The sequence below is a fragment of the Sminthopsis crassicaudata genome, chromosome 3 (genome assembly GCF_048593235.1).
Source record: "Sminthopsis crassicaudata isolate SCR6 chromosome 3, ASM4859323v1, whole genome shotgun sequence".
NCBI classification, from domain to species: domain Eukaryota; kingdom Metazoa; phylum Chordata; class Mammalia; order Dasyuromorphia; family Dasyuridae; genus Sminthopsis; species Sminthopsis crassicaudata.
This window is the reverse complement of record NC_133619.1, coordinates 251,739,231-251,756,308: the sequence shown is the minus strand read 5'-3', so window position 1 is coordinate 251,756,308 and position 17,078 is coordinate 251,739,231. Positions and strand designations below refer to the sequence as shown.

Here is a 17,078-nt window from a genome sequence, read left to right as displayed (position 1 = left end):
TAATTTTCTAAGATGACAAGTTATGGACAAACTGCTTAGTTGCTTTGTTAGAGCAGATTTCCTCTTTGGAAGTTCCCTATACCAATGAATCATATGGCTGAAAACTCTTGTAATGGTGGGACTCAAATAACAACACTGAGATGTCAACAGAACCTTCTGCCTATACAAGTTATACAGTAGAATGGATAGAAGTTCTCTGAAAGTAGTATTGTTTTTCATTTGGCTTTGTATGCTCAGCACCTAGTACAGTGCTTTGCATACAGCAGATGTTTAATAAGTGCTTCCTGAATTTTATTGGTTGATCGATCAATTTGGGCTCATTGTTCTGATTGGTTGATAGAGTGCTGCTTTTTTTTTTCACAACACCTGATGACATGGATTAGAGGGCTCTCTTCTGGACTGGTACTGCTTCTGGCCCCATTAGGTGCAAAGGTAACTAGGAAAACTCAGAAATAGAACTCTCATAGCAATTTTCCTTCCCAGTACCATAGGTAAACTGCAGTTGCATAATGTATATATCAGTCCCTAAATATTATATTTGACCAATGTTCATGAATGAACAACAGGTTCATATTATTTACATATATATATTCAGTTTGGACCTTTTAAGCAAATATATACAAGCAAATGTAAAACAGAAGATACTGATATCCATTGGTGAAATTGAACAGTCTGAACTTTAGGATCCATCGACACTAATGTGACTTTGGTCCAACAGAATCACAGTAGGTTAGTTTAATTAACTTGTATTGGATATGACAAGTTCAGAGTTAACCAAGGCAAAAGCACTAAAAATCATGATCAGTCACCATTTATGTGCCAAGTCATTTCCATTTTGTGTCCATCTCTCTCTGCTTTCTTCTTCTTATCTCCTCCTCTCTTCTCTATCTCTTTTCTTCCTGCTAAAAATTCCTATATTTTTTCCTTTCCTTTTGGTGTTTTAGAAAAAGAAATTGCAAATTTCTTATTTAGTGGTAAGATTTATGGAAGAGTGAATACCCTGATAGAATGTCTTTCATTTTTATGAGTATCCTAAGAACTTATACAGTACCCAGTATACAAAAGACACAAATAATTGTTGACTGATCAATAATCAATAATTCTTCTACTTCTCAACTAAGAAAAAGAACAAATCTCTCTAAATAGAGATGAGAAAGAAGAATGGCATGGTGGGAAGAACATTATTTCTGAAGTCAAATCCTCAATCTCATGCTTCATGTGTGACTTTGGGGAAGGCTTTTAAACTTTGGGGCTTTAATTTCTTAATTTGTTAAATGAAGGGGATGAACTAGTAGGCTTCAGGACTTTTTCAGCTCTAGATATATCACCCAATTGGATTTTAGGTTGCTTGCAAGAATCCTAGATTCAAATTTTATGTGAGTCAAAAGTGAAAATAAATTTTGAGGAGAGTTATAAATCGATTCTAAAGACTGGCTTTATCTAGGTACACTGATAGCTGAAGCAATTAATTAGGTAATTCAAGCAAATAGTCGCTTTTCAAAAATTAAAGTTTTTTGGGGCTGGTAGTAAAATTATCTATACTATATTTATTAAGACATAACTGTTAAAATATTGTATCTCCTTTTATCTTATTAGAAAAAACTTAACTCAATCTATGTTACAAAGCCATCAGGATTGAAACATTTTACCAGTAATCTAGTTGTAACAAGGAGGGAAGAGGGAGAATACATATTTGTAGATGTTTGAGTAGGAAAAGGACTGCTGAAGCCCAAGTGTCATGTAGGCTAAAAGTCTGTTCTTTATTATGTATAAGTTGTTTCTATTAAAGTGAATGATTATTTCATCAACCAGAAAATAAATAAATGTATAACCTGAATTTCAGTGGGATCCTGGAACTGGCACAAACTGATGTGATGGACGATGATCTGTCAAGTTGCTGGTACTTTTTGTAAATATAAAAATGTATTTCAGAGTTCTAAAATTCAAGTCAAAATATGAAAAACACATTCTTCCTCCTCTGTACTCTGCTATTTTTTTGCCCCCATATGCATGTTTGCATGATAAAAGGCACCAAAAACATGGATATGATACAATCAAAGCTTACCATTGTTGTAGGACCGAAAATTTCCTACAAATTTTATGTATTCATATGTTGGAAATTCCTTTGGGTTCAAACTGCCTCTGAGAAGATGACAATAAAACTCTAAATCGTTGTCAGCTGGATCATTAAAAAGAAAAGGAAGGGAGAGAGGAGATATAAGCATTACACAGAAACTAGACTAAACAAGTGGTGTCTTTGTGAAAACTCCTACGTGAATTTAGTCTGTTCAGACACTGCCAGGATATTTCCCTCATTATGACAGACTAGTAGGCCCTGTTTATAACCTCTACGGTATAGGTTTTTCTTTTTAAACTTCTTAGACATTTCATATCCCACATTTGGACACAATTAGTCTTGATTTGCTCACAAATGTCTGTGGTTGATTATGTCAGCATAGATTAGTTGTGGCTGCTTTTGTATGGTATATTAAAAGTAAACTCCTCATATAAGCCTCTTTTTTCTCTTTTATTTTTTTCTTCTTTGAAGTACAGAGGAATGACAGAATAAATTGTCATAGAAAATGGGTTAAAACTTGAAAACATAGGCAAACAATTATTGCTACCCTTATAAATGTAATTTTATATGCTTCACTAAATGATAGACATTTCACTAAGGATTAAGGTTTTGCCCTCTGTGTCTTTATGGGGACAAAAATCCTTATAAATGGGAAGTCTGGCCTGAAAAAAAATCAGGCTATCATCTCCTTTCTACATGCTGCCAGACATCTGGATAACAAACAAACAAAAAAATCAGTTAAAAATTCGGATGTATTTCAATATTCAAATGTTTGGCATCATGTAGACAAAGCATCTGGATTTTTGATAGAATTTTTCAGTTTTCTATCCAGATGTTTCACATTGTGTAGACACAGAAATTATTTGGCCTTGCAAGACTGAATAGAGAGTTCAAAGATTCTAGAATTCATTAAAGTTATTATTACTAGAAGAATCTCTGCCTCACATAACAGATTCTTTAGTTAAACATGGAAAATGAGTTGCAAGTTTTCTAAGCCAAATACTCTCACATTTCTAATGTAAAAAAGAAAATTTATTTATTTACTTAATTATTCCTTCCTGCCTTCTATGGATTCTCTTAGAAGTGCAGAGGGTATTCATGAGCTTCATCCTAAAACTGATTAGCAGAGAAGCTCTAATGTACTCTTCTTTTTTTTTCTCTTCCCAACCTGGGCCAGTTTGCTTTTCTTTAGGCCATTTGGAGGCCTTCAAAAACCCACAGGCCTACATTTATGTTAGGCTTTGTGTGGACATTTATTAGTTTTAGCCCAATTGAGCCTTAGAACCACTACCTTTTGGCTCATCAGTAGCAGGGACTCCAAGACTGTACCATTAGACCCTGCTAAAAAGAATATTTCTTACATTTTTTTGGTCTTCATAATTTATCAAATGGTAGCTTTTGCCTTAAACTTGAGCTGTATCTCTAAGGGCCACAGAAACTGGATATGTAGAACATTTATTTTTGCAATCAGTTTCTCTTTCTGAAACTACTCTTGAGATATAATTTTAAAAAAATAAAAGTCCTATTTTAATAGTAAAGCCAAACTTACATTTTAAGTATTCTGAAGATGAAGATTCAGTCACAAGCATATGAGAAGAGAGCATCTTATAAACTTCTGAATGTTCCTGTTCTGGAAGGAAATTTAACAAATTCTGATCCATGACATCTGACTGAAAAAGAAAAAAAGGGAAAAGGAAAAGAAATGGGAGAAAAGGCTTATGAAAATCATAAAGACTAAGGAATAAAAAGGCAGATTTGCATATAATAACTGAATGATAAATATAGAACCTGTTCTTGGGGTAACAAATCAAGGATCTAGTTTTCTTTCCTATAAAAATCTCAATGCAATATTACATAATCTTGAATGTATGGAATGTCTAAAAGGTTTTACTTAGTGATTATATAAATTACCGAACATGGCACTTTAACTTTTATAAAACACTATGAATATATTAACACATTTGATCCTTTCAGAAACTCAATTTTATAGTTTTACAATTTATGTTATTCCAGTTTTACAGTTAAGGAAACTGAGACACATTAATTTACCTGCTCAGGATCATACAGTATTTGAGGCAGAATTTGAACTCATATCTCCCTGATTCCAAGTACTATACTCTTTTCATTGTACTAGCTAGCTGTACTTTTTCAGCTGGTATATTTGTTAATGTAGGGGAAAAATGCTTTAGTAAGTCAATGATATCCACTCGGAAATAGTCTTTAACTCTTGACCAAAGGAAAATGTTAATTTCATAGATTCTGGTGGGCAGTATTATAGATAGTCAGAAGCTAAGCCACTAAACCTTATAAGACCATTTAATTATATAGTCTGAGAGTGGAAAAAAGGACCAAAAGGTCATTTAATCTTTTATTTTACAAACAGAGAATCTGAGGCCCAAAGACTAGCTATAGGTAGAAAGAATCAAGATTTAAATCTAGGTTTTTAGATTCCAAGTCAAACATTCTTCCCCCTACATCACTGAAGAAAAGCAAGGAATCTCAAGAAATCATAAAAAATCAAGGAATCTTTGAAATTACCTAATTCTTTGTCTTTAGGTCACTAAATGTCTAAATAAAGCATTTTTAATCAGAGGACTGCAAACATATTGTGGGGGTTTATGAATTTGGGGAAAATCTTAATTTTCACTAACTTCTAACTGAAATTTAGCATTTCCTTCAGTTATTTAAAGATATTCTGAGAAGAGGTGCATAGGTTTTACGAGATTGCCAAAGAAGTCCACAGCACAGAAAAAAGTTAAAAATCCCTGCTAAAAAGTTCTTTCTCATTCCTAGCTGAAATCTCTCCAATATAATTTTAAATCCATTTTTTCCAATATAAGAGGCAATCTGACATGGTAGAAAGAGTGCCAGACTTTGGTACCAAGTAAATCTGGATTCAAATCCTGCTTCTAACTCTTAGAAACTGTATGGAAATGTATTGCTGAAACTTATTTGTTAAATGAGACTGGGCTGCAGCAACTTCATCTATGAAATAAAAATGGCTGGACTAAATGACCCCTTTCAGTTCTGATCTATGATCTAATGATGATCCAGAGAATTCAGTTAACTTCTACCTGCCTCTGGTAACTTCCTGGGATGTCTCTGCTAAATTATAGATTAGTGGATAGCGATCCACACACTGTTCTCCACTAGGATCTCTCCATTCTGATGAAATCCCATGTACTTAGCATTCTCTGTGTAATGGAGATGAATATTCACCTCCTAAAAATATTTCACATATGTAAACATAGTAAATAAGTAGCCCCTTGACTCTCTTTGTATGGCTCTGACTGATATGTCTAAGCAGAAGGCTTGTTGAGTCATTTTCAATCATGTTCAGCTTTTAGTGACCTCATTTGAGATTTTCTAGGCAAGTTTACTGGAATGGTTTGTCTTTTCTTATAGATGGCACAATATATAAATATGGAAATAAAAGCCTAGTTTTTGGTAGTTAGGAAATTCAAATATATAGAACATAACAGAAAAAAGCTGTTTTTATTTAAAAAAGAGTTTGAGTTTATTTTTCTTACAAAAGTCTCAAGTAGCAACTTAACACCCAGGTGGAACCTGCTGATCTTTTTTGTTCATTAAAGCAATTAGACAAAAATAAATAATCTTCTTCCACTAAACTGTGGCTGGAACTCTCCCAGTCTTCATTCAAGAGAGAAAGTAAATGTGCCAGCAGGCACTTGCTTTTACCAAAGTGTTAGGTTATCACTATTATCACGTATCAATCTAAGGTACAAGGCTCTTTCCCCAGGTTCAGTGATAAGCTGAATATACTTGGCTGCTTTATATGAATCTGAAAGATACATCTGAAGCTGAAATTCCAAATCAAACCTTTCCATTTTTTTTTTTTTACTTGGTGGTATTTGAGCATAATCAGGAAAAAACTTGACTTTTACATACTGGAATGAAGGTGTTAGACTGTGTTTCTAACATAATGTAAATCTCTTACTTTTGTACTCTCACCATTATCTAGTTTCTCCTTGGCTAAAAGGAGTAAGCTGCCATTTTACAAAAAAAAAAAAAAAAAAAAAAGGGCTCTGTGGCTTGGTTGCTATGGTTGTATGAGGCAAGGGTCAGAGGTAATTGGAGAAAGCAAGCAAAGTTCACAGTTCTTTGAAGCCTGCTTCTCCATCTCATCGGAAAGCCCTCTTTCTCTGTGGTGCAGATAAGGATAGAGATAACTGGAATTTGGATTTTGATCTAGGGAATTACCAGGTGAGGAAACCCCTTCTACCAATTTGGGTCAGCACCTTTTCTGCAGCTTAGTGGTCTTAGTAAATTGCCTAGATCAGGGATTCTTAAACTTTTTCCACTTGTGATCCCTTTTCCCTTGAAAAATTTTTATATGACCTAAGTATAGGAATACAAAATAGGTAAACACATCATACATTTACTGATAATAAATCAAATTTTGTGACTCCTAAAGTCAGCTACAAGACCCCATATGGAGTCAAGTTCCATTTTTTAAGAAGCTAGGTTCTCAAATGGTTCTCAAAATATTTGGTCTTGGGACCCTTATGCTTTTAACAATTATGGAAGACTCAAAAATTTTTTTTCTTTATATGGGTTATATTTATTGATAGTTACTGTGCAAAAATTAAAACATTTTAGGATCATTATAAAAATATTTTTGATCTCAAGGATTCCCTGAAGAGACCCTTAAAGACCATAGCACTGAGAAGTTAAAGTCAAATAGTCAGTGTGTGTCAGAAATTGGACTTGAACCCAGAATTTCCTGGCTTCTAGGATAATTCTTTATCTACTATACCATGAAGCCTCTCCTACTTATAAATAGGTCTAGAATTTGGGTGATATGTTATGTTTAGACAGCTAGAGGTACAGTAAATAGAGAACTGGGTATGAAGTCAGCAAGAACTGAATTCAAATCCAATCTCAGACTCTTACTAGCTGGATGATCCTGGACAAGTCATTTCAACTCTTTCTCTCAGTTTCCTCATCTGTAAAATAAGGATAATAATAGCATCTACTTCTCAGGGTTATTGTAAGGATCACAATGAAGATAATAATAATTGTAATGTGCTCAGCACTGTGCCTGGCACATAGTAAGTGCTACATATAAATATGTATATACTATTACTGTATCTGTCACCATATATTATATATTGCTATAAATAACTTATAGACGTGTTACATATTATTAATGTTATTACTCAAGGAAAATCCCATCATTTGGTTCTTCCTATTTGATAAATACCTCACTTTCTTGTAGGCTAAGGAAAAGTAGAGATAAATATGAGAGCTTAGATCCAAAACCCAAGTGGTTATGCATAATAACCACAACAATCAAATTGGTATGATGCTATTTAGTTTAATAGAGTTTTTCTTATAATCCTGTAATAGTACTAATTTTACAGATGAATAAACTCAGAGAGGTTCATTATATATATATATATATATATATATGTATATATATATATATATATATATATATATATATATGTATAAGGAACCTTAGATATTTTTCTTCTCCATCTTCTTCCCATTATCCCACTCAAAAAAAAAAAAAAAAAAGAAATTGCCCTTTACTTTCTGTATATATTTTGTAGGTATTTTATGTTCTATTTTAGTAGAATGTGTTGGAAACTGTCTTAGCTTCTAAGGCCATTCCAGAGAGCACATGCACTAAATTTCCCTGAAAACTTCCATGGATCCTAGGGACAATGTGTCTCACTATCTGATAGTACCTGTATGATAAAGTCTAGTCTTCTTTTTCTACCCTTAATAAAATTTCCCAAGTTATATGATGGTACTTGGAAGAGCAAAGGAAGAGAGTGCCAAGCAAAAGCTGTCTCTCCTTTTTTATTATTAAGTATTATTTTTAATTTATGGAATAAAAATAAAATTTATGGAATAACATCTCCATAATAGTACAAATAAAAAAAGATGATTTCAATGAAACTAAAAATCTACTATGCATAAGTTGCTATTACTTTCAAATATACAACAAAATTATCATGAAAATTTTTTCTTCCCTCCCTCCATCCTGGCCTAATGGATCGCTACCATTAGACACACATACGTATATATGTATGTATATGTTTATATATGTGTATAGTGTGTATGTATATATATGTATACAAATATATATGTGTGTATATAGATGTAACATTATTCTATACATACTTTCATTTATCAGTTCTTTCTCTGGATGTAGATAGTTTTCTTCACATGTTCTTTATAGTTAATTGGGGTATTTAAAATATTCAAAATAACTTATTTGTTAAAATCATTCTTAAAACAACATTGCCATTACTGTACACAATGTTTTCTTGGTTCTGCTCATTTAACTTTTCATTATTTCATGCAAGTCTTTCCATGTTTTTCTACAATCACTGAGCTCATCATTTCTTATAGCACAACAGTATTCCATCATGATCCTATGCCAAACTTATTCAGTCATTCAAATGTCTCTTCTTTTAAAGTGACACAACATCCTATTCCCTTTCAATTGTGGACCAGAGGAAGGGGAGAACCAAAGCGTATCTCAGGATCACTTACTATGATACATCAGACTAAAATGCTATATTCTTTCAGTTCTGCATCACCAGATGGCCAGAATTAGGCAGAGAACTTATCAATTCTGATGTGACCAGATGCTAAATCACACACATCTCTTGAGTCTGTAGAAGTTCCCAAGGAAACTCTCAGAGTAGATGCCCTTGAATGACCCCTACTGATCAAGTTAACCTTTGTTAAATCTTATACATGTACATATACATTTTTTACATGTATATATGTCTCTGTAATGGAATGTAAGTTCCTTGAGGACAAAAAGCTGTTTAATTTCTATCTTTATATTCTCAATGCCTTAGCACAGTACCCAATACATAGTAGATACTATCTACTTTTTGACTGGTTAATTGGTTGATTTCGACCAAGAATCCTCACCCTTTTGCCCATCATAGACTCCTTATCAGAATAATCTTCTTAAAATGCACAAAATAAAATACTTAAGATTTCGAAGAAATCCATTCTATTTAAATAGTTGTCAATTCTTTTAAAAGAATATCATGTTTAGAATTTGGAACACAAGGTTTTGCAAGGGTCAGTGTTGAAAAATTATCCATGCATATGTTTTGAAAATAAAAAGCTGTAAAAAAATAATATTTTAAAAAATAAAAAGAGGACTTTGAGGACTGAATATGGATCAAAAATAAAAGCATAGCATATTTAGGTCAGTTCCAATGGTTTTGTGATGGAGAGAGCCCTCTGAATCCAGAGAGAGGATAGTGGGGTTGGAGTGTGGATTCCAACATAGTATTTTCACTTTTATTGTTGTTTGCATGCATTTTGTTTTCTTTCTCATTTTTTTTTCCTTTTTGATCTAATTTTTCTTTGCAGCATACTAATTGTAGAAATATGTATAGAAGAACCGTACATGTTTAACATATATTGGATTACTTGCCATCTAGGGGACTGGTGGGGAGAAAGGAGGGAGAAAAAAAAAAAAACTGGAACATAAGGTTTTGCAGGAGGAATGCTATTTATGTATATGTTTTTAAAATTTAAAAAGCTTTATAAAAATAAGAAATAAAAATAATTTAGGTTCTGGTCTAGACCATTCTTCAAAGAAATAAAGCAGGGGGATATGACATTCATGATATCTGTCCTGCTATGATCTCATAGTTTCTGAGCTTAAATAGAGTGACTCTATTGCTTTCCATTTGTAAAACTCTTTTCTCTGATGTGACACTTGCCATGAGCAAGAGTGAAGGCAGCAGATGGTAGGAGTAATACAAGGCTTAACATTTCACAGGACAAGATTGGCAACAGGAAAATGGAACAAGGGACTTGAAAGAAGAGGACAATATAGAATCAGACTGATTTACTAAGAGATTATGATGGGGAAGGAAGGAAGGAGAGTTTAGCAAAAGCACAAATGATTTACTGGGAAAGATCTGAAAAAAAAATAAACTGAGAGACTAGAGGTCAGTCAGGGAGAAGATGAAGTACAAATTTACAGCTTGCAAGGCAAGGGGAAAATTGGAATGATAAACATTGTGATGGGATCAGAGAATTTCAGAATTAGTGAGCATGGAAGTTGTGTATTTATGGGTGACAGAAAGATTAAGAATAAGACCATCTCTATGTGTAGCTAAGATAGGATGTAGCAGTAGTTCATGGGGAAAAAGTAGTTGAGGAATTGGGAGGGTAGGGTGTTTAAGAACATGTATGTTGAAGTCCCTTAGAATAATGACAAAAAATTGGGGAGTAGATAAAAACTATGAGTCAGGTCCTTAATTTGCTGAGGAAAGGGGAGTATACTACAGGTTGGTGGATAAAAGCACCAGAATTTTGATTGAATTGTAGATAATGATTGAATGAAACTCAGATGAGAGTTTACTGACTAAAGGGAAAAGAATAAGCATTTATTAAGTGTCCATCATCATCATCATCATCACCACCATCCTTTATAAGAGGAACACAGGCAATAATTGGAATCAGAATTCCCAGGGCTGACAGATCCAAAGTTCACGATAAAAGACAGGATTCGGAAACTAAAGTAATAATTAAAATCAAGGAGAAAAGAGCTTAATGTTAATCCATTAATCAAGAACCTACTGTGTTCAAAGCTTTATGCATAGAATTAGAGCAGACACTTCATTTAGTTAAGAAATAGTTTCATCCAGGGTCATCTCCAGTTGTCTTAATCTATTTCTTGCAATTGGACTCAATGGCTCTGGAGGGGGAGAGTGAGGCAAGTAACTTTACACAGCTGTCCCTCACTTAAATACAATTCACTTGTATGTCACAGCATCACCTCCATGATATCACAATCCTCTTCAAGAAGGAAGGACAAAACAACAACAATAATGTGCCTACTATGTACTCATTTGATCTTTACAATAACCATGGGTGATAGGTACTGTTAATATCCCCATTTTACAGTTGAAGAAAGTGAAAAAATATATAGGTTTAATGACTTGCGCCAGAATTACACAGCTAGTGTCTGAGGCCATATTTGAACTCCATTCTTCCTGACATCAGGATCAGTTTTCTATACTCTGTAAGGTGAATAATGGTGATAGAAGATAACCTTCAAAATGGTAATGGAGAACAAGGAGTCATCTCTCTGGTATTTTAAAAAATGTCACTATTCTCATTTTTGTGGGATCCTTTTCTATTTCCCTAGTATTGCTTTAGTTTGCAAAAGCACATTCCTTCTTCTAACCAGGAAGTAAATGTCATATTAAGAAGAAGAAAAAAAAAATATATATATATGTATTTAAAAAGCAGCTTGAAGAGTAATTTGAAAAGTTAAATTTCCTGAAGGATTGTCAAATGTGTCACCAAAATCCAAACATGAAGCAGGGTCTGCACTTACTTTCTGGGTTGCTATTTCATTTGGCTCCATCTCATCCGTGTCTACATTTCTTCCTTAGTTCACATCCTTTAAATTTTTTTTCTCTCTCAAGAAGTCTCAGTTCCAAATGTCTCTTTTACTGCTTCTTGTCGATTAACATCCCTATCCAGTCATCCTTTCTTTTTTTTTGCTTTTACTGACTGTTTTAATACTAGTTACCTTGGAAGGATAAACCTTATTGACACAGTTATCACTTTCAAGTTTCCAATTAATCTCATTTCATCATTTAAAATCATGTTCTTCCTTTTACAGTCACTTTCTCCTCCTTTGCTCCTTTTCTGTGTCAAGCTGGAAACAAAAAAAAGGCTCCTTAAACTGTGAGTTGCAACCCTAGGTGGGGTGTGTAATTTAATATAGGGGTCATGAAACAATGATTTATTATCAGTAAATGTTTGATTTCCATACTTATTTTATACACCTACATATCCAGAGTTGTGTAAGAAATTTCTCGAGTGAAAAGAACTTATGAGTGGAAAAAGTTTAAGAAACTCTGACATAGAGGATGCTGTATAAAAATATAGCCAATAGCCTATAGCCTGTCTCTCACTAAGTTTACAGTTGTTTGAGGAAAATGATTTTAAAATAGTTGAAGGGAGAAGATGGTCACTTAGGAAAGGTTAGAGCATGCTCTTTTTGTTTTGTCACTCTTTTCTGAATCTCATGCTCCACAGTGAAGTTAGAGCAGAGAAATAACTAGTAAAGCTCTATGGTTTAGATGGCCAGATTTTTCACTGTTTCAATCAAAATTATGTTGTTGCTAATGATATAATATAGTAATAGTTGTTGTTTTAGTGGGTAGGAGAGTAGGTTGGAAATTCCTTCTCCACCTCATTTTCAGATGAGGAAATGGGAAGCAGACAGGGTTAAGTGACTTGCACAGGTTCTCACAGCAAGTGAATGTCTGAGACTGAATTTGAACTCAAGAAGATAACTCATCTTCTTGAATCCAGGCTTCATGCTCTATCCATCACGCTACTTGCATGTCCATTTTCTTTTCAGGTATGATAAAAATTATAAAAATTTCAAGGTGTCTTCTTATGTGAAAAAATACATATACATATATATATGTGTGTGCATTAAAAAAAGTTTACTACATGATACGCACAACTTTTTTAGATTTTATGGGGGGGGAGGGAAGGCAGATTGGGTCTAGCCTGAGAATAAAAAATTTGGGGGGAATCAGAGAAGACAGACCTGTAATCAAGAGTTGGCTGGACTTAAGAGATTTTATGTGCAAGCTTTTAAGTTTTTGTTTTGATATGTGCATTTTGTAGTTTTTGAAGGGTTGTCAAGTTTGCAATAAAATTACTGATGTAAATAATTTTTAATCATTCTTGATGCAAACAGATTGTTTTTAGGTTATCTCTGTTTTATATATGTATATATATATATATATATATATATATATATACATATACATATATATATGTCACTGTTCATTTCTCTTAATGCTGATGCTCAGTGTTGATGGTCTGTGTATATGGCCCACTTTTGTGAAACACATATAATAAACCTAGAAATCATAGTCTGAGTAAATTCAGTATGACAAAGTGAAGAGAGAACTAGGTCTGGAATCAAAGGAGTTGGGTTTGAACCCAAAAGATTCAACTACCTGCTTGATCTCTCTAGGCATCAGTAAGTCAGATTAGATGACTTTTGAGATCTTTGCCAGCCCTAAATCCTATCAGCTTAATTTAATTAATTATTTGTTCTTTTTTGAAGTAAGAAACAATTTATAAAAGTGGTAACAAATGATTTTCAAATTTTAAACTAGAGTAGGCATACTGGGTTTATTTTTCTAAAAAGCATGTTTTAATTCCATGTATGATGTCCGATAATCATGTCCATCAGGTAACTGAAGTGCAAAGAGCAGAACAGTGCATGAACTTGTTTATATAAACAGTTCCATGTTTAAGCACCTGATTACTAGGTCATGGGCCAAGAATATGTTTAGCAAGTCCCAAGTTAACGTCACAGGGTATTTTCACAAGCCTTTTAACTTTAAAATTAGACAAATTTCTGCTTCTACCCCCTAAGTCTTTAAAGAATGAACAAAGAGAAGATGGGTTAATTTTGAGGGAGAAATTTATCTATTAGAAATATTTCATCATTATTTTCCTAAACTGATACCTAAATAAGATAAAGCTGTTTTTTAGACTTCTCAGGGAGGAGTGAAAATGAACCTCTTCTGCTAGAAATCAAAGAGAAAAAAAATCCTCTTTGCCCTGATGTTGACTTCAAGCAATCAGCAGAAATACAAAGTTCATAGAGATTATGGAATGGAGTGAGGGGAGGATGTTTACACATCTAATGGTGAGAAGAAAGTGAAGAGGGCAGGTGTTGCTGTTAATATTACTTTGAGTTCTCCTTCTCCCTGGGGGGGGGGGAACTTTCCTATTTATCAGCATCATCTGTTGGTGTGGTCTGCAGAAAAGTTAATTTGGTTTCATATCAATCATGGTGACAAAGATTCTTTCCCTTTGTGAATTTTAAGCGTGGCAAGGCATGATTCTGCATTTTCTAGGACAACAATGGGCTTAAGTAAAATGGAGTTTGTCTGCTTCGGTATGTTCTTAGTAGGTAGTTAAATGGCTAGAGGACTATGGATAAAAGCACTGGACCTAGAATCAAGAAGACAAGTTTAAATCCTGCTTCAGATATTCCCTATCTCTGTGACCTTAGACTACTCACTTAACTTCTGTCTGCATCGGTTTCCTCATCTGTAAAGTGAGAATAATAATAGCATCTACCTCACAGGGTTGTTGTGAGGATGTAATGAGATAATATTTGTAAAGCATTTTGCAAACTTAAATGTTACCTGTAATAATAATAATAACATTAATAATAATGATAGTAATTCAATTTCTTATCAATGAGGAATAAATGAGGTCACAGTTAAGATCCCACCATTCATAATCTCAGGCTTGTTGTTAAGTCTTTTTTCAGTTGTGGTTGACTATCTGTGACTCCATTGGGGATTTTCTTGGCAGAAATACTGGAGTGGTTTTCCATTTCCTTCTCTAGCTCACTTTGAAGATGAAGAAACTGAGGGTTAAGGTTAAATGACTTGCCCAGGATCACACAGTTACTAATTGTCTGAGGCTAGATTTGAATTCCTGATTCCAGATCTAGTACTCTATCCACTGCACCATTTCAATGCCCTTAATTCCAGATGGTTGTCTCATAAACATATGCTATTATGTGACCCTCTTGGATCTTATTTTCCTCATCTGCAAAATGAGGTGTTTGTACTAGAGGACCACTGAGTTTCCATCTGCCTTAGATCTGTGATCTTATGTACATAATTTAAAGATCCAAAGTAAAAGCAGTTAAAGAGAAAGGATGCTTCATTGCAAATTCATAACAACTCCTGGGGGGAAAGCTCACCTATTAAAAATGAATCTTTATTTTTTTAACATTTATTGTCCAAAGTCCTTGTTACCACAATTTTTGAGTTCTGAAGTATACTTGCACATTCATGCTTTCATCTGACCTTTTTCAGAACAAGGACAGGATTAAGACAAAAGAATATGAAAGGATAAGGAAGAATGTTGCAATAACAGGAGCACTTAACCATATATTCATTAGAACCAATCAAAACAAATATCATGTAATTTCTTTCAAAGTTTCAGAGGCTCTGCTAGGTATTGAGATTTTAGCAGTTATTATTACTGCCAGTTCACATATCTGCCATTCTTTCTTTTTCTTTTCTTTTTCTGTTTGTTTATATATATATATATATATATATGTATATGTATATTTGGCAAGACAATTGGGGTTGAATTGGGACCATTGCCTTGCAAAAAAAAAAAAAAGAAAGAAAAAAATGTCACACAGCTAGTAAATGAAACTATATTTGAACTCAGGTTTTCCTGACTCCTGGGTTTGTGTTCCATCTACTGCACCATCTAATTGCCTTACCTACCATTTTTTTCCTAAAATATAGTCTTATCATAACTAAAACTTAGCTATCTCTCTGCCCATCCATCCCATTCTTATCCCTGTTCTAACTCTCTGCCCTTCAGATCATACTTATATGGCCATTTTGCTCTTGTCATTTTACTTTTGCAGAAAACTGTTTTGCATTGTTAATTTTCAAATTGTTGTATCTTAGATACCTATTTTTTCCAGTCCCCCAAGCATGGACAATATATATTTTGTATTCCCATGTAGTGTGTAGTTCTATGCCCAGAACCCAACAGGCATTTTATAAATTGTTGATAACTCACCATAAGGTTTCTTTTTAAGGTATTAGTTACACTTAAGCCTTGCTTGCCAGACACTTACTTGCACAAGGGTCTGTGAGATTTGAACTCATTAGGAGGCATCACAGAGCTTCAATTTGCTAAAGTAATACTGTTACCCCCAGCAGCAGATATGTGAGGGAACTTATAGTAGTAGCAGCAATAGCAACATCTCAGAATTTGAAATATAGGTGCAAGTCTTTCATAGACTTTCATAAAGGCAGCATACTTAGCATGTTCACAAGCTTGCATGTAAAATTTTTTAAAATTAGGATAATCTAACATTTTCAAAGACCTACTGACCTCACAAATAAATAACTGTAATGCATATTCTTTTGGGGCAACAGGCTCATTATGACTGCTAGAAGGGGGATAGCAATGCTGCTTTTTTCATACTTTAATAATTCATATTTCAATAAATTTTTCAGGATATTCCATAGATAATGAAATAGACCAGGAAGAAGTAATGAGGTAAAATTAGGGAGAGAAGCATAGAGGAGAGAAGGATAAGAGAGTAAAGAATAGGAAAAAATAGGCACGATTTGGCTAGAGGAGTATGAAGGAGTGCAACAAAAGGTTGAAACAGAAAGGACAAAACACCCTTGGATGGTTCTGCTATAAGCGAGTGGCATGCTACAAAAAGATATATAAATGTTGCTGTCTATCTATAAACATTTATTGGATACTTAGAATGTGCAAGGTACCTGCCCTAAGGCAGTTTACAACCCAACAAGGATATAAGACAATCCATGTATAGTCCAGGGGATTTTACTTTTGGGGGAGGTCATGCACCACCCCCCTTTAAATCTCTGGTGAAGTCTACCTACAGACCTCTTCTCAGAATGACATTTTTAAATGCTCCAAATAAATTGTATAGGTTAAAAAGGAAACCAATGCTATTGAGACATAGTTCTCAAAATATTTTTAAGAGCTAAGGTTAAGAACCCTATATTAAGAATGCCTGGTCTAGTGATTCATTCATACAAAAATAATTTGTCATCTACTTTGTGCAAGATATAATGGCATACGTTCAATAAAGTACAATACCAAAAAGTACTGTTATAAATAGCTAACGGAGAATGACAGACAATTAGGAGACCTTGGAAGTAGATCCTTCATTAGAAGAAAGATCACTTTTTGGCTTGTATGGTGGATTTGAAATAAGACTTGAAGGATGAATAGAATTTGTATAGATGAAGTAGAGGAAGAAGCATTCCAGCCAGAGGCAAAAGAATAAGCAAAGATGTGATGGTAGGAAACTAGAACATGTTTGGAGAGATCAGGGAATAGGAGGACTCAAGTCAGAATTGGGATTGCATTGTGAGGTACATGAGAGAAGGGACTATCTCTTCTTTCTCAGTGC

General features: G+C 33.9%; 1 protein-coding gene across 3 annotated transcripts in view; it reads right to left on the bottom strand.

The window, feature by feature from the left end:
- NPAS2 (neuronal PAS domain protein 2) overlaps positions 1 to 17,078 on the bottom strand; it is a 238,254-nt gene that overhangs the window by 47,086 nt on the left and 174,090 nt on the right. For all 3 annotated transcript variants that reach the window (XM_074300419.1, XM_074300416.1, XM_074300418.1), the window contains exons 6-7: positions 3,627 to 3,747; positions 2,066 to 2,179 (exon numbers count right to left, since the gene is read on the bottom strand). In XM_074300419.1, the coding sequence (XP_074156520.1) occupies positions 2,066 to 2,179; positions 3,627 to 3,747 (235 nt within the window). The remainder of the gene's footprint in view (positions 1 to 2,065; positions 2,180 to 3,626; positions 3,748 to 17,078) is intronic.